The sequence below is a fragment of the Bradysia coprophila genome, unplaced genomic scaffold, assembly GCF_014529535.1.
Source record: "Bradysia coprophila strain Holo2 unplaced genomic scaffold, BU_Bcop_v1 contig_350, whole genome shotgun sequence".
In the NCBI taxonomy this organism is placed as follows: Eukaryota; Metazoa; Arthropoda; class Insecta; order Diptera; family Sciaridae; genus Bradysia; species Bradysia coprophila.
Genome location: NW_023503608.1, coordinates 5,751,039 through 5,774,368, shown reverse-complemented (window position 1 = coordinate 5,774,368; position 23,330 = coordinate 5,751,039). Strand labels below are relative to the sequence as shown.

The following is a 23,330-nucleotide window of genomic DNA, read 5'->3' as shown; positions in this document are numbered from 1 at the left end:
AACAATTATGTTTTCTTGAAGTCCTTAAAAGATCCAATTCAAAGAATTCACAACTCAAATCCACAAAGAATTCGCTTAGAAAGATATAATTTGTAAAGAAATACGAATCCCTAAGCATTAATGTGTTACTTGTCCGAGATTGGACAGTTCTACGTATCTTTTCATCGCTTTCTCTTTTTTGGATTCCAAATCAAACGATTTTGTGTAACTAATCAAAATAGAAAAAAATAGGGTATGCTATGCATGAGGGCTAGCGAACAATTAAACTCAAAAAAATTAAGGGGTCAGCCCCAGTCAAAAATTATAGATAATTACAATGGATAGATAGCCAAGTAGATAAGTAGGACTAGCTGAAGAGAAAATAGATAATTATTAGATAATAAAAGTCAACAAATTCATTTTTTTTGAGACCCGTCTCACTGACAAGAAGCGGGAATAACGCATTCATTAAAGTAAATTTATTAAATAAAACTTTATTTAAATAACAGCCAGCCAACCAACGATAACCTTAAACACAATAAATTATTTTGATACAAATGCTGTGAATGTTAAATTTTAACTTGAAGATGGTCGGTATGGTGACATTACAAAACAAGACGATAGGACCTAAAGGACAGATGTGTAAGACATCACAGACGTAATAGGAGACCTTGTCTTCGGCTCGGGTTTCAAACTTCCCACTAATCTGTCAGAGATTTTCAGTATGATCAACACAACCGTAATGACGTCATTACGTACATATGCATGCATAAACTAATAAGATCATAGAAATCAAGCAATCAATCTGTAAAAAATGAGCGGTGGAACTGAGGATTTTGTGTGTCGTAGGTTTGGCGAAATAAATCCCGATAAATCCAGATGACTTTTTATGTCATTGACTTGTACAAATTAAAATGTTCGTCGATTACTTCCGAATATCTTTCAATTAGACGCAAAATTTTAGCGATGCCCTACAGTTACTTAAAGTACAATTTAATCAACTCTGTTGGTCATAGGTCAAATATAATTTAACTATGCTGAGTGAGCATGTACACCAAATACTAATTTTTTTTAAAAGAAGATAAGGTAAATGCCTGAAAATTTTCATTGATTACAACAATAGAGCTGAGCGGTCTGCCCGATTTTTCGAGCTAACCTGGAACCGTAACCCGACCTGACATACTCTGTACATTTGAGAACAAATGTGAACGTTGGATGGGCGATCTGCCGTAGGATTACAGTTTTTCTCAAATGTAAACGACGATTATTATCGTAGCCATCATTGATCGTTGATATGGTGATATTATTGCTTAGCATCATAAGCATTAGTACTGTAATGTAACCTCTTTAGTGCACAGACTTAGTCGATTGAAGACTTCCAGTTGCTTAAAATATTAACTCAGGATGAATAAAAAAATCGGTATTTCGAGTTAGGTCGGGTAATGTTAAAAAAAGAGCGCGAATCCGCTCTTCTCTATATTGTGAAATTGATTTGGAGCATTTTTTTCGTCTATATTATGTACGCAAAGATCTTATTCCACTTATTACATTCGATCTTACATTATCTTTGAAAAGAACGTCTTCTAACAAAACGAAATTGTGTTGGTTCATCGTAGTTAGTTTTTGCAACAAATTTTAACTGAAAATCACTGAAGAAAGACAGCATAGAAAATGCATTTGCTGCTTTCTGCATTTGCCATTTTGGTGAGTTCGTAATTCCATTTCTTGAACGTACAATACATGAACAACTTTGTTGCTTTTCCGTTTTCACTTCAGAGTTTTACACTTCTTTGTCGATGTCAAGAAGCGTTTGAAACTAAAACAGCAACATGGAACACTCAAGGTGCTAAATGGAATCGCGTGAAAGAACTATTGAAAAAGTATAAGTTTGACGTTCTTGCTCTGCAAGAGTGCGGTGTAGATCAAACGGGAGGCTCGTTTCTCACGCTAATAGATAGACATTATTGTAGAACGCATCCCAACAATTGTTACCAAAACATTCCGAAGGATCGGTTCGCGGATCCAGGCCCATTCGTAACCATTATTCACGTCGGCTTTGGACAAGTTATACCAACTGCGATAGACATATTCGAATATGAAATTCAAGCTGGTACCGGAAGCAGAGGTTCCAGATATTACGTGTATCTGCATGAGTTGCTCAATGCGAGAAATTCACGCACAAGCCTAGCCATACTATCCAAGGAAAGGGCGGAACGTGTGATTTTGGTTTATGAAGATAAAGTGAAAAGGCCAGTGATTGGTATTAAGATAAAGAAAAAATATCACTTTAGCATTCATGCTGGTGCATTTGCGGCGAATCCATCGCATAAAACCGTTGAAAGTATTTTGAAACATATTAAACAAGAACACGGAGAATCGTTTATGATCATGGGCGATTTCAATAAAGTGCCAGCGTCTAACAATCCTCCAGCAGTTACGTCTATCGAAGTCACCAAAATTTTTCCACATTTGCCTACGCAACGAAGTGGAAGTACTCTAGACTATGCGTTTGGTGGAATAAATACACTAAAAGTAACGCCAGCTACAATAAGAAAATTTCAAGCAATGACTTTCAGTGCAACTGTTATCCAACAATCTTGGTCTGATCATTATCCGGTAAAATTCGAAGCAAAATAGTGGTTTGGTTGGAATTGAAATTGTTGATTACGAATAAAGACTAAAGATCCATTAAATTTTTATTTTACGTAAATTCCATGAAATGATGCCGAACAGTCATCACATTGTGCTCGCACTATACTATGTGAAGGGTGTTTTTTAACGGCAAACCAGCAATTTAAAATCATAAAAATCATAATTTTAACGTTAGTCGCTATCGTTATTTATTATTCAATTTGGTGGTCTCGTTATAGCAGCGTACCCCATAATTATCGGCGATTATATCGTGAGCATCATAAAGTGAATGATAGGTCGGATGATTTAAACAAGGCATCAGAACAGTCGGAGCGTTTGCTGCGACTTAGCCCCGTACGATCCGTAATCCTATTTCGTCCGTAACCATAATACGTCCGTAGCCGTAATACGCCCGGAACCCTAATACGTCTACAACCCTCTAATGCGTCTGTTACCAAAATGCAAGTCAAGTTGGGCATGGTCAAATTTACTGAAAGTGTTCATTTTTAAAATTGCGCATAGCGCAATTACGAAAGCCCGTACGAAGTACCTCTCAAATAAAACCAACAATTTACGACCCAAATTTTTTTGCCAACTTTCCATTGGGTATTCAATTACCTCTCAAATAAAACAAAAACTAGCAAAATCGGTTGAGATTTACTCGATTTATGTGCAAAAAGCACTTAGGGCCGAGTAGCGGCCTTAGTCCAAGGGCGCAAATTTGAAACTTTTTTTGCCATCATTCTATTCGGCATTCAACTATCTCTCAAATGAAACAAAAACTAGCAAAATCGGATGAGATTTACTCGATTTATGTGCAAAAAACACTTAGGGCCGAGTAGCGGCCTTAGTCCAAGGGCCCAAATTTGAAAAATTTTTCGCCACGTTCTTTTCGGTATTCAATTACCTTCCATAAAAAACTAAATCTAGCAAAATCGGATGAGATTTACTCGATTTATGTGCAAAAAACACTTAGGGCCGAGTAGCGGCCTTAGTCCAAGGGCCCAAATTTTAAACTTTATTCGCCACGTTCTTTTCGGTATTCAATTACCTTCCATAAAAAACAAAAACTAGCAAAATCGGATGAGATTTACTCGATTTATGTGCAAAAAACACTTAGGGCCGAGTAGCGGCCTTAGTCCAAGGGCCCAAATTTGAAACTTTTTTTGCCATCATTCTATTCGGCATTCAATTATCTCTCAAATGAAACAAAATCTAGCAAAATCGGATGAGATTTACTCGATTTATGTGCAAAAAACACTTAGGGCCGAGTAGCGGCCTTAGTCCAAGGGCCCAAATTTTAAACTTTATTCGCCACGTTCTTTTCGGTATTCAATTACCTTCCATAAAAAACTAAATCTAGCAAAATCGGATGAGATTTACTCGATTTATGTGCAAAAAACACTTAGGGCCGAGTAGCGGCCTTAGTCCAAGGGCCCAAATTTGAAACATTTTTTGCCATCATTCTATTCGGTATTCAATTATCTCTCAAATAAAACAAAATCTAGCAAAATCGGATGAGATTTACTCGATTTATGTGCAAAAAACACTTAGGGCCGAGTAGCGGCCTTAGTCCAAGGGCCCAAATTTGAAACTTTTTTCGCCACGTTCTTTTCGGTATTCAATTACCTTCCATAAAAAACTAAATCTGGCAAAATCGGATGAGATTTACTCGATTTATGTGGAAAAAACACTTAGGGCCGAGTAACGACCTTTGAGCCCTCCCAACAAGCTCGCGTTGCATCCTACACAAAAACAATGTTCAGCAACTTTGTTCTACTCGTCAATACCTTTCATTTGATATATCACAAGCAGCTATTACGTGCGTATTTCGGTAGATATCGTCGAAAGACTGAAAAACACCTATAGGGCCCTAGCTCTGGAAGGGCCGACCCTACCATGCCCATTTTCGAACTTGACCTTACTTTTGTCGATACCAATCGGGGAAAAAAAGAATTTTGAAAAAAGGTTGTGATTTGCTCAAGCTAGAGGGGTCACGGACGGACGGACGGACGGACGGACATTTTTTTTATTGCGGATTCGTCATCTATGAACATAACCAAAAGCTTTGCCCTTACTGTCTGCTTCCAATTCGACGTGTTACAAACGGCATATTAATCTTATAAGCCCCCAGTACTTCGTACGGGGCTAAAAAGAAAGAACTGCAATTCCATTCCGCTTCTAGTCTTTCTTTTATAAAAGAAATATTTCTTTGTTTCGTTTTTGTTGGATTGTCTTCTTCATTTATTTTTCTAAAAATATTCCTCCAAACTTGATGAATGATCAATAAGTTTTACGAACAAATAACAATAAACGAACGTGAGATCATCCTGCAAACCGAGTATTTATATCAACTCAGTAACCACAGTTACAGACATGTTTTGTTTACAACTTTTAAAATTAATGTTTGATCGATAATAATCCTTTCCGATCCAAGCTGGTTATAGCTTTTGGAAATTCAGTTTGTTTCGTTAATCTGTCCAATCATGAACGTTAAAGTTACGAAAAAATCATCGCCTCGTCGGCCGGCTCAAGAAGTACCTCAATATCAGAAACGACGTACCGTAGCTGACCATGTAAAAGATAACATGCTGTGTGCAGGAAAACAGAACTACCATCAACGCATAATTTTTGTGGTGCATCACATACATTCGGATAAAAAAGACCGAGTTAAAGAACTTCGAAAAACATTAAATAAACTGGTCATTGCGTCCAATCAAGCGGCTACTAGTGATAAATTGACAGGACTGATGATGTTCTACAGTGAATATTCGGTGTATATGGTTGAAGGCGGAGAAGAGAATATTGGAAATTTTATGAAATCATTCAGCGGTGCTACAAAAGAGTTCTTTGCTGAAGGCAAGGTCGTGCTAATTTACAACAATTCAAATAGGGTTAGTCGAACGATTCGATGTCAACGCTTTTTGAATCAAGAGCACATTTTTTTCAGAGATTTTTCGGAAAAATGTATTATGCATACGCCATCCCAAATGAAAAGTTCTCATCCGAAAATCTGGAAGACCACGAACTGATCGGAAATATTATCGAAAAAGTGACTAAAATTTGTCTGCAAATAGTCGAGAATCCAGCGACCATTGACGATACTTCGCACATCAAAACGGACGATGTGGAAATGTTGCCCCAAATAGAGTTGCTGGAGAAAATTTTAAGAATACCTTCACTGCAATCAATCACAGAATTTGCGGACATTTTCTGTTGTGTTCCAGAATTTTTCGATTACGAAACGAATGTTTGGCCACATCCATATGACTTTCTGCCGGATAATGTATTTGACTGGGGAAAATTTGATGTTAATTTGACCAAACAGTAAACTCCAAACGAACACTTCTCTAATGTGTTTTACGTGCTAGATATTTTAAGACCTAAAATTTTCGGAAAGAGCTCATTAAATCTATTACTACTTTTGCATCATTTGCCCGCATAGCACTTAACACAGAATCTTTTTCTTCGTGTGTTTTACCATTCATTTGACTATATGAGATCACTATATTTTGGTCGTAGCTGTTGATAGCAGATGGCATAGTTGGAAGGTTATCTTGTTGCATTAGACTCAGTGGCACATAATCTAAGAATGTTAATACCCCAATGTTAATCGATGGCTCAATTTCACTATGGAGAAACAACCCTACTTCGTTAGTAAATTACAATTCATTATCGAAAATAACAACATCCTCTGTCCTTCGACAATCACTTGTGTTGCTTGCGATAAATCTTAACAAGCAACCAAAACTCTATTCATCCTTGGAAAATTGTTGTGTAATCAAACATGTAACGTAAACCAACCAATGAAGTATGTATTACTTATCCTTAACCAATATCTCGGTATTCTCATCGTAAATAATTCCATGCAACTCATAACTGTCGTCGTTAGCAATGCTATAAACTTTAGAATATTTATTTAATTTACAGAAGTCGGTAAATTCTGTGCATTTAAAAGTTTTTTTTTTCGTTTTCGTACCAAACCAATAAAATAACAAATTTATTTCCAATCATTATTATGAAGTTCTGTCTATTATTTTATGCATACACCTTATAGTAATTCAGATTGATGTCAGTGCAATGAAAATCAATAAAACTGTTGTAAATAACAATGTGAGGTATTGTCTTTGGAATTTAAAATGTTTGTGGTGATAACATTTAACCAGCATATATGATTAATTATTGAATCCGTTGCTTCTCTTAATTAAGTGTTTAACATTATCGATACAATAGTAGATTATTCACCTCTGTCCACATGTTTATTTAGACACTTGGGGAGTTATTGCATGAGCCGAAGGCGAATGGTATAACCCCAAGTGTCTAAATAAACATTTGGACAGAGGTGAATACGCTATTTTATCTACCGACGGCGAAATAATAGCACTTTTTCACTGCTATTATTTCACCTAGGTAGATAAAATCTTTTATCTCCTGCAAGCTGATATTTCATACATTACGCGTTTCTGCATATAAACACAAACACATACATAACCACAGCCTATACGATTGGATAATTCACACATAACCCACCTAGGGTAAATTTACTTTCCATCTAAATATTTGAAAAAAAAAAAATCGCCGAACGGCGGAAGCGAACACGGGACCAGCAGCATATCAACCAAACATGCTGTCCACTACGCCAACAAATCACATAACACGATGCAATTGGTGTCGGTAGTGGTTCGTTAGTCACTTCTACATCGATCAAATAATCAGAGTAGTCGGAATGATGTGATTTGAACGAAATGTTGAGGTGGATAGTATATGTGTGTGAGTAAGTAAATAAAGGATTCTCTGTATGATGTTTTTTTTGTTGTGAATGCGTTTTAAAACAACATGCTTAATTAATTAATTTTAAATCCAAATTTTTGTGGTTATTTCGCTAATGTATGAAATATCAGCTTGCAGGAGATAAAACATTGTTCTACCTTGGTGTATATTTCTCGAATCACTTCTTATGTACAATTGTATATACACTCGCTGGCGCTCGTTATATACAATTGTACATACGAAGTTATTCTCGAAATATACACCAAGGTAGAAAATGTACTATTACTTCATTAGTATTTACCATAACTTAATCTACTGCATAAATGGGCAAATGTGGTATACACCGGGGCACATTAGTGCAGTAAATTTAAAAAACCCGACTTAACTTACGTCTCTCAGGTATATAAAAAAACCGTTCCGCTGAGTTCATATTTATAGGAATTTTTATCTACTGTAAGTTGAAAAAATTCATAATTTTCAGCATGAATATAGTTAGCAAAGACAGTCAATTTACACACTAAAATTTCCGTGCGCATAAGTTTATATTTTTAGCTATATTCTTTATGCATATAATAACCAATATAGCAACTTATGCGCACGCAATTGACAGAATCCTACTACGATCATGTGTAGCAGGATTTTGTGTTGATGTGTTTTACTTGAAAATTATGAATATTTCAACTAACAGTAGATAAAATCTTGTTGCTAACACGTTAGAAAATGGGGTTTTGCGCACACGAAGTGTTGCCGAACTCGCTCCGCTCGTATCGGCAAACTCACATCTAGTGTGCAAAACAAGCCCATTTACTAGCTAGTTAGCAAAATAGCTGTATTAGGTCAAAGCAATGTGCTCTTAGCCTGAAACAGACGGTAGGGAAACACATGACAAGTATTATTATCGGGTCTACTACTTCCATCGATAAAAGTATTCCTAATAGTTTGATTTCAAATCTTGTACTTCATTTTTTTAAAACATGCATTTTACTATATAAAGGTCCATATTACCCAGAACTTGTCATTCTTGTCATTATTTTTGTCGTCGTTGTAGATAACAGATGTAACAGGCTAGTAATACAATCTAATTAGGCCTCGCCTCTCGTTTCGTTGAAAATCATTCAACAATTTTTCATTGATTTTAATCCAGCTACTACTGGGGTAATTACAATCTGAGTCACCTATCAAATTCCTGCAGTGCATTTATCGAAATTGATCGACACGTTTGTAGCAGTAATGATGAACGACAAAAAAAAATCATATCTTCAAAGATATATTTACATTTCGACCAATTTAAGCTATGGTTCATTACGTCTGCACGTTATTGTTATGTCTCATTTTTTTTGCGCTATTATTGACTATGTTAGTTCTTCTATTGCTGTCATTTATTTAAAGCTAATTTAAATAAATTCACTTTTATCGTGTCTGTTAGATTTTCGAAAGAGAAAAAAATCTTTCATTGTTCCAGTGTATATACGGTTCAATCGAATACTGATCCGTTGTGGTATTAGGTACAAAGAAATTTGAAGTGGTAAAAGTGATTGCGCGCGGGTCATGAAAATAACATCAATTATATCGTAATATTTAAATCATAAAATAATGATGAAAAGAATTTAATTTGACGTAAGCGAGAATGTTGGACATCGTGGAAACGAATAACAAAAAAAAACATAATTACTGTAAGACACACGCTTTTGTGTTTATTATATACACGATATGACCGGAACACAGTTTGTATATATTAAGCTCATGCATGCATTGTTTATATATATTGAATGTTATCCAATCATTTCCAATTGTATTTTCTTATTTAAAAGCTGAAAATTAAATTACAACGGAAGAGCAGCGATACGTTTTTTTCTTCTTTGCTTCTTTTCGTTGCAAATAAAATGTGAAAAAGGCAATCATGTGGAAGGTGCGATTTAATTTTGAAACGAAAAAAGCGAAAACATTATAAATACCCATATATACCGCGTGTACAAAATCCATCACGAGACAATATATTCGTAGATTTAATTAATTTGTAATTAACTGACCGTGAAAAGTAACTCAATTTTATTAGTGCCAAGTTAGACGAATGTCGAGAAGCATTTGAAGCAGAATAAATGCAGACAAGCGTGACCGCAGAGCAGACGATAAGGAAAAGGTGTATTATAAAAACATTGTTGAATCGGGCAGACGATATTCAGAATATATCGAAAAAGTTCAAATGGCATTTCTGCAACGGCGATGCGAAAAGTAAATTTTTACATGCATGTTTTTGGGTGGGTTTAACACTCGATTTCTACTTTTATCAACAAATTTTTTACGGTCACGAGTGCAGACTGTTTGCGAGAGACATGTTTTACATTTCAAAATACTTGTACTGTCATACAAATTGTGGCACCGTAAAAAATGTAATAAAAAATAATTTTACTCTATTTGGCAGCTGTCCCTACCAACGCTTGCATTGCATTTAGTAACAAAAAAGACCCCATTTTTCCACTTGTTGCATAAATAACTATTATAAGTAGCCGTAGCGGTTTTAGGTTACTGAGGATTTTAAAGGATTTTATTTTTAAGCTTTCAAGATTTCCACTCGGATTTTCTTTGATTTTCAATAAGTTTTTTCCAGTTTTCTGAAGATTTTCTTCGATTTGGAGGATTTCTTGTTTTTAAAATTTTCAAGGATTTTTAAAGATTTTTTTTGGTTGACAGAGGATTATGTTACCTATAATAAGTTACTTACGGAGCCAGAGAGCCTAAAGAGCTTTTATCACTATACTCGATTGCATGGGCTGCAATCACACAAGGCTGCATGCTGCAACCCTCATGTTTGATAAAATACAAAGTTACAAACAATTACGTAAGTCTCAATAGAGTAAGGAATTCGTTCACTCATTATCTGTTTGTTAAGCAAGTCGTCGCCGGTGAGCGGTGGGTTTTAATTTTTAATTTTTACAAGTTGGTACACGTGCATCGTTACATTATGCTACCTGAAAATCCGTGCTTCCACCTACGTAGTAAACACATACATTGGAAAATGACAGGACAGTTTCCCGAAAATGTATGGAAAATTTTATCACAAAAATTCACCGAAAAAATTCAAAGAAACTCACCTCTTATGCTTTCCATTGTATTTGGGTATAGCCTCTTTAGGTCGCCTAGGCATATTTGAACACTAATAGTAGATTACAGCAGAGCCTATGTAAATGAGTAATACATGTGTGCGATGTTTGAGGCGTGTGAGCCGAAGGCGAACCGCCTAATTTCGCACACATGTATTACTCATTCACATAGGCTCTTCTGTACTGTTCTTTAATGTGTAGGCATCCTGTGCGTTGTATTTACATTGTCTAAGATGAAAACTACGAAACAATTTTGCATAAAAGAAGCATTTCGGAAGCTTTCCACTTCTAAACATTTTGCACTAAAATTTCATTTTCATTTAGTAGGCATCGGTCGTGCCTGCCATTTCGGCGATATTTATTTGACTTCTTTATTGTTGTCATTCTCAGTTTCAGTGAAAATTTTTTGATTTTGTTGTTTCAAATTACAAATTCAGTTGTGATTTTAGTGTTTTTTTAATTGTATCGATGGCACGTGTACCAAAAAATAGTTTTGCCTGTGTAAATTCCAATTTATATCGCGATTTGTGAGAAGGGAAAACATAAACAAAATCATCAAAAAATTTTCGACCGAGCATGTAAATGATCGCGCATAGCATGTAAATCATCGAAAAACCTAACATGTAAATTTCATTTACATTCTCATCGCAGACAATGTAAATACAGCGTACAGGATGCCTACACATTAAACACTTTTTACTCGATGCAAAAACAAAAAGTTTTTTTTTGTTTTGTCTCTACAAAAACACAGAAAATATTTCGACACAACTGTGACACTCCGCTATGTGCTACTGTGTTCACTTCGGCGGTAAAATATTTTCATTCAAAAAAGTGTCGGACATAAGATCAACGCACCAGTAACAGTCACTTACCGAGAATAGTGTCTAGAATGTACCTAAATGTAAAAATTCCATTTTGTTGATCGTATTTTTTGTTATAAATTATGACTAAAATTCGTTAACAAAGATCAAGTATCGATTGGCATCTGATATTGATGTATACTTAATTAAGAATCAATAAATTAATAAATGTGTCTCAATGCTCCATTCTTGGTCATGCATCAAAAATGCTACACCATTATCAGTCACTCGGCGCTCTAGTACCAGTCAGGCCCGTTTCTGAAGTTAAGTTCAAAGCTTAAGGTAAAGTTTCGTCTTTTTTGCACTAATCAGTCTTGCAACCCTAAAAATTATCTCCAGACAATTTCATTTACATATGTAGATATCGAACTTAGATAAGGTGGTTCGACAGCGTGTATTTCAAATAAAACTAAAATCTAGGAATGAAAATGCAAAATTTTATTTTTCTTATAAATCACAAGTTTTTGGCGAATCTGTTTCATTTATTGCACAACGTCGTCGTTGTCAACGCAAAATCTTTGATCGGATCCTTTAATAGCTTTTAACCTCCCACAGGCAAAATTTTTGATCGGATCCTTAGGAATTTTTAATCCCCCAGAGGCTGGGGAACAACCTTGTTTGAAATGTCAATCTTCCGCTTTTTAGCAGCAGCAGACGATCTCTGGGATTTCTTCAAACCAATCTTTATAGCAGCCTCTTCAGCTTTTTTCGCCGCCTCATCCGCTCTTCTTTTTGCCGCTTCAGCTTTTTTTGATGCCAATTCTGCTCTTTTGGCAGCCATAGCCTCCTTTCTTTCTGCTCTCTTCGCTTCACGTACCTTTTTCTCATCTTCCTTTCTTTGCTTCAAACTTTCTCTTTCCATCTTTCTCTGAATTTTCTGTCTTTCTTTTTCCTCTTTTTGCAGCTCCTTTTCTCTTAGATACTCAGCGTATTGGTCGCTCGTGTAAACAGCTGGAACCTTTCGCTTTTTATGCGAACGCTTCTTCTTTTCCGACAAATGTTTATCGCTCGGGAAAAACAGAACCTTAGCAAATGCAGCGGGCATGTTCGTTGGTATATGTGATTTGCTTTGAGGAACCGCAGACGTTAGTTCAACATTCTCTGCAATTCGCTGCGATACAACTGTATTCGTATCGACGATCGCATTCATCTCCGTATCAACAGATTGGACACCGCCCTCGACATCGTCGCAAGAGGTAGATTCGTTGTCGGTGCAATCACTTATTTCGGTGTCTGAACTCGAACGATCATCATTAATATGGAAACCATCGAAGTCATCCATCGAATTGGATAATACCGCAACATTGACATCATTTTCCGTCGGTTGAGAACTGTCGATTATTTCGATGTCATCGATCGGCACGAATTCGATTCCTTCCAAATCAACTGTTGGTATGCTTTGCAAATCGATTGAGATAAATTGCTCGCCTTCCGATGAATTACCTTCATGATATGTATCCTTATCTGCCGTTTGATCCATTGACTTATCGGCGCAAGAAGAACGAGCCAAAATGAAATGTTTACGCCACAACTCAAACAATGACTTGTGTTCCACATTTCCGTTCCACACATCTTCCGATAATTTAAAGTCATCTAACAGCTCTACCGGAATAGATCTCTCGAGCCACACAAAGAATCGTATATGGTCAAAGTCACCATTTTCCAGTGTAACGTCGTGTACAACCGCATTAGGTTCTTTTCCCGAGCTTCTCACCTTCGCGTCGGTAAAGTTGACTGCTTCGTGCGTGAATGGATGCAGTCCACATCTACGAAAACCGTTGATGATGGTTTCGGGTTTGATAGCATCGCGAATTACCTAGAATCAATGGAATTTTCGATGCTAACCTTGTAACGGTCCGATCAATAATTTTACCTCTTCAAGAAGTGGAGCAAAATTTTCTCGCTTTAACTTGATTCCATCATTATCGAATCTCCACTTTCGGACTCCTTTCTTCCAGCCAACTTTTAACGGATGAAAACACGAAACGTCCATCGGTTGCATGAAATGCGTGGAGTTCGGGTAGAGTGCGATTAACACTATTTGATTTTTCTTGCAGAATTCGGTGAGATGCATTGTTCCATGCGATGAGTGGCCGTCAACAAATAGTATAACTGGAAGCTTAATGTTTTCCTTCAGTAACCACGGATGAAAAATGTTGGCAATGAATTCATAAAACGTTTCACTTGTCATCCAGCCATTCTCCGAACGGCCCATAGCCCATGTTTTTGGAAAAAGCTCAGATATGACTGCAGGTATTCGTTGATATGAATAAACGACCATTGATGGCATCAACTTTCCTGCAGCATTACCACCGACGAGAGCCGTTAAACATTCCTTTTCGTCATTGTTAACGAAATTGTAGACGGTTTTTGATGACTTTCGTACAAGCACTTGATCACCTTTCGGACAAAGAAAAAACGCTGATTCGTCCATATTGAAGACTCGACTCGGATCGTTGATGACATGCAATAAGTTTTCTTTCGTCAAATAATCCTGCACTTCAGAGAACCAGCTCTTAATATTTTCCTGTGTAACAAGCGTTCGTGGATTCGACAGATTTCTTGACATCTTTTTGTTGACTTCGGGATGACGGCGCAAATACGATTCGTACCATTTACGGCCGGGTCTTCCATCGGTAAACGGTGTTTCTCGTTTCAATTCCCTTACCAAATGCTGTACACTGTCGAGAAGTTGACCGGGTGTTATCGCAAAGCCGGAATCAGCTAAATGAAAAATCCAATCTTCCAAGTGCTTTTCCTCTTCTTTCGTCAGTATTGTGGCAGGGCCTTTCTGAATCTCAATTGGGTATACATTGTGATGTTTTCCGGATAGTGTGGTTCGAGGTATCCCATATTTCTTAGCCGCTGCGGCAATCGGTAAACCTCGATTGATCTGATCCAATGCTTTTCGGACGTCAGTTTCTGTGTACTTAGGCATTCTTTTCGCTGTGACGGGTTTTGGAGCTAACTAAATTTGCTGCAGTCACACCAGAAATGGCTGAAATATCGATGTAATAAATGTGATGGAGTTAAACTGTGCTGAGTTGATGATTGATGATTGAATGTGCATTGTTATGTGACAAAAAAAAATTGTTTACACCTAAAAAGTGTATCAAAACACTCGATTAAAGACACCATTTCTTACCTGTACACTACTAAGAAGTAGGTGACGGTTTCTTAATTTATTTGGGATCACAGAGTATGCAGTAGAAAATGCTTTCGTCTAATATTGTAAATTGACAAAAATCTTGCAAACAGCGTTGCATTGATAGTTTGAAAACAACAGATTACTTTGATCATAATAAAATTGTATTTGGTTGATGTCAATTGTACTAAAATACGATTGAAAATAGAATAGACTGTTACTGGGTGAGCGACTGTTACTGGTGCGTTGATCTTATTATAAAAATCATGAAACAGTTGACAAAGGGTAGCGTATACATTTAATAATGCTCATCGACTATTTTTTTAAAGCTTTACGAGAGCTCAGCGGACATTCTTTCAACGAACTCCGCTGAGCTCTAATAATTCTAAGCGAAGTCTTGTTAGCTTACTAAAGAAGTGGGAGAGGTTACAATTTTAATAAATGTAACATCGTTGAAGTGTCGGACACTTTTTTGAATGAAAATATTTTACCGCCGAAGTGAACACAGCAAACATTCATTCTAGTACTTATAATAGCGTAGTGTCACAGTTGTGTCGAAATATTTTCTGTGTTTTTATCGCGACAAAACAAAAAAAAACTTTTTGTTCTTGCATCGAGTAAAAAGTGTTTAGTGTTCAAATAAGCCTTGGCGACCTAAAGAGACTATGCCCGAATACAATGGAAAGCATAAGAGGTGAGTTTCTTTGAATTTTTTCGGTGAATTTTTGTGATAAAATTTTCCATACATTTTCGGGAAACTGTCTTGTCATTTCCCAATGACGAGGCTTAATCTATGCTCATGTCAATGAAGTAATGACCCATTTTCGGGGGTGGGGTAAGTAAAATTGATTTTCTTATCAAACTTGAATATACTTGGCCAGCAAAAGTACCATTTCTTCAGCAATTTCTTCAACACTTTTATTTTTTCAATTTATAATAAGCAACAAATTAATCTGTTTGTACCACAAACTGTCTTCTCGTGATCATCTCACAATAAATAATTCGATTATCTAACATCGAAAAATTTCTTGTTACGAAATGTGTTTTTTGAACAGCAACAACGAATATCATAACGAAAGCAGAGAGAAAAAAAAATGTTACAATGTTAAGCCATCTTTCTCGAAAAATGTAAATTTTTTATTTTTTTTTTTATTTTCGGTCTAACACGCAAATCTGATATTTATTTAGCCATTTCTTTTTTTCTCATCATTGTCTAAGAAATGTTTTGTTGGTAAGATATACGATCCGATTAGATGGCATCGTGCTCTAAGAATTAATTCAAAATAAAAGATGATATTTATGAGATTATAACCATTAACAATACGTGCTAAAGTTTGCTTCCGATCCATATAAATAATGCATTTTCAATTTAACACTTCCACTTTTCGTGTTTAGAAAATAAAAGTTATGTTTTGTTGGTTAGTGTATAATGGGAACAGCATTAAAACAATTACTTTCCTATCAAAAGTGAACCATAAATTCGTTGTACTTATCCATATTGTGAAATGTTGTTACAATTTAAATTGAAAAAAATTACGAAACAAAGTTTTTAATCTCAACGTTAATATGCGTCTGCTTATGAGATTAAATTTTTAAATTAATGGCATTTACACAAGTATCACGAACTGGACCACATAGATTTACATTTTAATTTTTTTATTTTCTCGTCGTATCTGTCGTGATTATTAGATATCCCCGAAAAAAATATTTTGCCATTGACTCGATCATAATTAAATTCAATTTTTAAAATACAAATTCCTTGCGTAACGTAAATACAAGATAAAAGCCCATTAAAAGTGTTAACCATACCGAGCCAAAAAATGAATGTAAGCAAGATGACAAACACATATCGATTTATCTCATCACGTATGTGAATGACTGGGTGTATAATGTAACCATGCCACACCGAAGGAGAAAAAAATTGTGTTAAAAATGCGATAGCAGTTTTTTGTGCCAATTTTTTATTTTTATTTCGGTGAAAGACTTTCGCGCATGGTACATTTTCAAATATTACATAAGTCTGGTTAGTGGACAATTTAGCATATTTCCGAAAAAAAATGAATTTTTGTTTTCGAATTGTGGCTTCATTTGTGATGGAATATATGCGGACAGGTGTATTAATTTATGGCAATTTTTGTCGATTGTTCATGTAGGTGTGTACACTTCATTCATATACCCATCGTTCAATTTTTGTGTTTATTGCAATGTTTGATTGTTTAAAAAGGGAAAGTGACTGTGTGTATTGATATCCATCGAACAACAAGTGTTTTTTGTTGATTGATGTGGTATGACGATGACCACAAATTGTCGGGCACCTACTGTAATGAGATGATTTATTGATGTGAAGATCTCTGACTTTGCTAGTTCAATTATTTTATTTTTGTTGTTGGGTTTTCTTTCTTATTTAACATTTTAATGACTTCTATCGATGGCTATCATTTCCGCTTTTAAGTACTCAATCGTATTATCAACGTGTACAACATACGTTCATTTTGTAAAAAAATGTTATTGATTTGACAAAAAAAATTATAAGAAAGATGAGAGATAACTAACGCTAATCGATCAAGTCAAATTGCATTAAACTCAAACAGATTACATATTCGAACTCAAAATTCTTTAAAAGAAGTACAGGTGAGGGCTAAGTTTGGGCAAATGAAAACTAAAATTTAAAAATCATCCATAAACGAAAAGAATCTAAGACGTTTGTGAACGTTTTTAGACAGGAAAATAAATTTTTGGTAGCCCGAAAACTGATGAGTACGATTCAGAGTCTTTTAATTATTTCCCTAGCATAATTCATAAAGTAGCGCCAAGTGTGTGACAGAAAATCTTTTACTTCATTTGTTTAAACATATATTTTGTTAAAAAAAACATTATCCAAAGGTCACCACTTATTTGTGTTATTGATATCAATTGTTAATAACAAATGACTAAGTGTAAATCTAGTATTTTCTATACTATACTGATCACCATCACCAATTTTTACAGTTCAAATATATGGGAAAGGTGTTTTATTTATTCGCAAATTTGGTAATCCAAATCCAACAAAAAAATTTCCTTCAGAATTCAGTTTAGATTGACCTACATCCAATCATATATGCATAGAGGTATTGTTTAAATAAAAGCATTTCAAATATTTACTTCTTACACTCTACTAAATATTTGAAGCCATAGCAAATTCGTACATTCGCCTATTTATTAACCAACGGTCAACCGCCCACTAAACACATTTTGGCGTCTTAAACAAAAAGTCATAATTAAATGTCCGAAATGATTTTAATTTTAATTTTTTTTCTTTTATTGTACATTCAGCCGAATACACATTTCAATTATAATCACTTTGTTAAATCACAAAATTGTATTGACCTTCACTGTGTTAATAACTCTTTTTTTTTAAAGAAAAATATAATTTCAATGTGTGTTACACTTATGCAATAATTAAATTTTATTTAACATTTTATTGTTGCTTTTGTATGCCAAATGCATATATCGATGTTTTCGTTTACATTTACGGTAAAGTGTCATGTAAGATCTTGAATGCATATTTTCATTGTGTGGGCGAAATATGCCGATTGTGATGGACAACTTGGTCTCGGGGCTATCATGTAGATATACAAAGAGAAGAGTGACTACTAGGTACAGTAATCACATTTTGTCACACTGTATGATCGATGTTCTGCTGACGTGCAATAAGAAGGTTCTGTTTTTGATACTAAATCTTTTACTTCAATAGTTTTAAATAAATGGAATAAACTTGAGGAAGCAATCACTTGATGCTCTTTGATCGGACAACATTCGAAGTAGAATATTTTTTTATTGTCTGAATTAAATCGCGAGACTGGGCCTGAGCCTGTTTATATCAAATTATTTGAAGTATTTTTCTGAGATTTTCAATGCTTGATTCTATCACAGCAGAGTAACCTTACTCTGCCGTGGTTTTATTTAATATTAGAGTAAAAAAAAAACACTTTTGTTTAAAATATCGCCTCCCGTTCGATGCAAAATCTTTTACTTCATTGCATTTAGCAAACTATGTATAATTGACAATATTGCTTATTTTGTCATTGCTGTCGTTGCTCTCTCAAACGATAGATAACGTTTTTTTGCATTTCTTATAAATTTTTGGAATATCTTTGTAATTGTGCCGCCATTAAGAAATCTTGCAAATAATTTATAAGACCAAGATAATCAAATAACTTAAATTCAAATCAGATAATAAAATTAATGAACACCCGTAATTATTATAACAATTTATTGTTTATTCATTAGCATTAATTGCAACGAACAGCTATACAAAGCAAATAGGAATTTTGCAACACCTTAAGCATTATACACACCATTCCTATAAAATAATAAGAATGGGACGCAAAAAAAGAGTCGATTGAATGAATTATACCATTTTAAAAGCATCAGCAAAACATACAAAGAAAAATCATTTGCAACATATCGTCGTCTTGTATTGGAGTTAATGCCTTAACTACCATATGCTCTACATTATTTAAATATTAGTTTTATAAATCATATGCGCATATTAACGTTACTTCAGTTGGAGATATTACGTGCGTATATTTCTTTCTCAATGCATGCGGCGCATAGCCTTAATAAGAACAAATTATTTATCTTAAAATGAATTTTATACTTTCACTCTCAATGCCTTTGGTCAGTAATGTGATTTTTTTTTCTTCTTCTTTGCTGAAGAAACGTACACGAGAGCATTCATATTATTACAGTCCATGTGCTAAGCAATGTACAATTATATGCCAGAGCAAATGAAAATGAAACCGCATCGAGACGTTTGCCGTTATGCTGTTTTCATTGAGAAGTTTTAAACGAGTTTGAACTTCAGTCTTTACTATATAAAATGTGCAATGTTATATGCCTCTGTGTATATTGAATTCGAATAGCGATAACAGTAAATTCGCACAGATGAAAAGTTTTGGTTAGCGACTCTTGATCAGCAATCATTTAAACTCACGTTATGAGGGAATGTGGCATAAAAGTCCTTTGTAAAAAATGTCCCTAGCCTATGCTGGGCAGAGGGACTATTTTCGAACATTAAAATCTTGAAAATTCAATTCAAGAATTTCAAATCCCGAAAATTAGTCCTCTGTCTTACCCAGAAGTGACTATCAAAAACATGTTTAAACTGATCATTTAACTCGAAGCTCACTCTTTTAGGTATTTTACTGTATTCCCATATTCCCATGCCCAATATTTTCGTTTTTGATAGATTTCATACCACAATATTGTTCCACTAGCTGATTGAAGAATTTTTGGTCTGATTGTTCTTTTTCCGATTTGGCAAGATTAACCTCGATCTCCTAAATCCTAAATCCGATCTTCGCTGCTGTTAACCTGTTACCTGATGAAATCCTAGCCTGTTACATACAGCAAGCTTATGACCAGTATTATTATCTTGTCTCTTACTTCCATTGATCAAAATATTTTTAATCGGTTCATTTCAAATCTTGTCTTTAATTTTTTTACGTGTTACGGCATGTTTCATTTTCATTTACATTGCCTAATCACGTAAAGCATTGTACTTACGAGGTTCCAAGTTGTGTATTTGACCAGTGGGGAATACAGCCCTCCCCTTCGGGTCGGGCTGTAAACACCCCACTTATCAAATACACAACTTGGAACCTCGGAAGTAATATACTATTAGTAATAGTCTATTACCATGTATTTTCGTATATAAAAGACCATTATTACTCAGATCTTGTCATTATTTTTTGTTTTTCCTTACATTGTATAATTTTCGATTACCATCTGCAGATTCTGAATACTCACGATACTTTTGATCGTTTTGACGTTTACCTGTTACCGGCAAGCATATGACCAGTATTATTTTCCGGTCAAATCTTGTACTTCAATATTTTAAACATGCATTTTACTATTTAAAGGACCATATTACCCAGGTCTTGTCATTATTTTTGTCGTTGTTAACGATAACAGATGAATAGTATCTGATCGTTCTTTAATTATTTTGACATTAAGACAAATACCGCATCGTGAAGTTGACATAGATTGGGAAACAGAATTTATTATGCGAAAAGAAATTGGAAAATAATCCATATGTCCACAGTTCAGCAGGTGACAGAATTTATTCGAAGACCGAACTTTGTTTATTTTTTGTGAAAAACAAGCGACTCAGCCCTAATTTATATTATAGAAGGTAAATAAAAAAGGAGAAACTGTGGACAATTTCAGATTAATGGAAAGGTCCAGTTTTGTACCTACCTGTCGATATAAATCTTTTCTGGTCGTTTTTAACTATAGCGCTCGGCAAAATATACTTTTCTTTATGTATCGCTTTGAGCTGAAAGTCTACGTTTGCAAGTTTGTATGCTTTAATGGAAATCTCACGAGACCAGACCATCATATTGTGGTTTTTGGTTGTTTGACATTTTTTTTAGAGATTTCAATCGAGAATGCGTTCGTGTTAAATTAAAATTAATATTTTAATTCGGATAATTACAATTTTTCTGAATATCTTCAATGCCATCAGCTACCAGTTTAGAATTTCTGAGTAGGTTATACCCTAAATGAAACAGGAAAAACTCTATAGAAACGGCCTTTCATGTGTTGTCGACAACAACGTCACAATTAAAATGGTCAGATTAAACGTTTATGACAAAACAAATGAACTAACAAATTTTGTATCGTACACAAGGTGATTTTACATTAAAGAGGTACCCGATGAAATAATTAAATGATTACAAATTACAATTCCGTTTGTAGAAGATGTCGATGAAGTGGTCGGTAGAAATTAAAAAATTTGTAGCTGCAGCCAATCTCTTCCGTGCGTTGAATCTTGAAACTTCCTTCTCTATCTTATTGACTTAGGGATTTATTTTTAAGAAAAAATTAGATTGAACCAACCATTATCATCACAAGGACCACGATATGCAACTCTGTTGGTATGGCACCCAACTAGCAATATTGTTTTTCACAAGGGTTACGGACTTTTTTTTGGTTTGCCTTCGATATCAGCAAACTTGCTATGAAAGTACTTTCTTGTCTAAGCGACGGGCTACGGTTCGGGTTTCGTCAAAATCGGCAATGTAATACATGCGTAGCAAAATGACTTTTTTTCAGTTTTGTATTGTCTTCAATTATGGATATGCGAGTCGGACGGAAAAACTTGCACAATTAACATTTTATTCAATTTTGTAATGCGTTTCGATAAGACAATAGACTTTGAGAAATTCACTGAGGTGGAACAGAAATTTTTAAGTGTTAAAAATGTTAAAGCTAGAAAGATATTTATTACGTTACAGCATGATATGGATGGAACCCATTATTCGTCCATGATCCAAACACGGTGTACACAAATCTGATATTTTGTTCCGTTTTGATTAGATTTTGAACACAATTATTAAAGAGATTGGTTGCATCTAATTTTAAATTCTTGCTAGTCGTTGGAAATATAGCACATTCTCAGTTGTGGAAAATACTTGATCTTGGTTTCATTGATCCAGTATACACACGAAATTATTGCGCAAAATTACATTCAACCAACGCACCGATTTGTTGTATTATTTTTTATCGAAAAATATCGTAAATTTATCACAATTTATTGCAAATGAATAAACAAACTGTCCGATCTCATACTTCATATATCCATTAATGTGCCTACACCATAATTTCGTATGTACATACATGTGCATTTCAATGACTGGCTCAATAGCGAAAAAAGATAAATTTTTGCGGAGCGCTCCAAACAAACCGATTATCTCGAGAACCAAACAAAAGATAGCCAATACAATACTTTCGATGATGGAATAATGCCATGTCTTTGAAATTGCTAGCCGATTTCGTCATCGACATCGAAATAATCGATTTTCTTTAATGTTTTTGTTTTCGCGAACTAGAAGTTAATCATAACATTGCGGCCATTAGTTTGTTTTGCTTCTCTTTATTCTTGTGTTAAATAAATATGTAATCGGTTCAGTCCTGTTTGTGATCACATTTTCCATTTATGGCCAATTCAATTTCATTGTCTTGCTTTAACACATTCTATATGCGTATCGTGTTGTGTACACTCATATTACATTATTTCAAGGAAAAATATTTTTTTAACTTAAGAATATTATGAATATACTTCCCACATAAAAATGTTAGTCTTTTACAATATAACAGTTCCACCAAGCACTTAGAAGTGATCCAGCACTACACTGTTATGCTACGAACAATAATGCTAAGTTTAGGATCGCTATAATGTGAATGTGGACATAATGCGACTTCGTTGTAGGAATGCAAAATTTCTTGACAAGTTTTCGAACTTATTACAAAACATTGTGATACAACGATACCGATAAAGAACTTAATGGGATCTCTAAAATATATAATTTCTTTTCCAACAGTGTAGGTATTTACTGACCGTACGATATAAATTCATTCCATCCATTTAGAGAAGTTAATTGCAAATTTGCAAATTTTTATTGAATTTTGTTATTATGCTGCAAAAGGCGTTAAAAAGATGTATGGACAGACCTAATTTGGCATTAATGGCGTAAGATATTTCATTTTTTTATTTTATTTAAAAAAGAAGAAAATCTGCAACTTCCATACCTCTGTTCGTCACTTTGCTGATGTCTTTTACAGTTCATGTGTTTGGCATTTAACTTTGTTTTGATCGCAGCCGAAACACACATTTATCTAGTTTATAATTGTTGTTCGCGGGATGTATTTCACTCTCAATTTCACTACGAAGAAAAACTACTACATTTCACCGTATTATTTATACATAATGACTGACAATATAAATATTTGCCATTCTTACTTAACTAATCATTTGCCCATAAAAGCTGATCTTGCCAATTACGAAATGATCGGCATCTC

The 23,330-nt window shown here is 34.7% G+C and overlaps 3 protein-coding genes across 3 annotated transcripts in view; all 3 read left to right on the top strand.

Moving 5' to 3' along the window:
• The window catches only part of LOC119080450, a 37,306-nt gene that overhangs the window by 4,881 nt on the left and 9,095 nt on the right, over positions 1-23,330 (top strand). The gene's annotated exons all lie outside the window — the stretch shown is intronic.
• Positions 1,537-2,672, top strand: LOC119080501 (cytolethal distending toxin subunit B-like). The gene is made up of 2 exons (XM_037188900.1): positions 1,537-1,683; positions 1,756-2,672. Exons 1-2 carry the CDS (start codon positions 1,651-1,653, stop codon positions 2,614-2,616), a joined length of 894 nt encoding a protein of 297 aa, XP_037044795.1. The 5' UTR covers positions 1,537-1,650; the 3' UTR covers positions 2,617-2,672.
• Positions 4,980-6,025, top strand: LOC119080512. Its single transcript, XM_037188922.1, has 2 exons — positions 4,980-5,504; positions 5,561-6,025. Exons 1-2 carry the CDS (start codon positions 5,097-5,099, stop codon positions 5,939-5,941), a joined length of 789 nt encoding a protein of 262 aa, XP_037044817.1. The 5' UTR covers positions 4,980-5,096; the 3' UTR covers positions 5,942-6,025.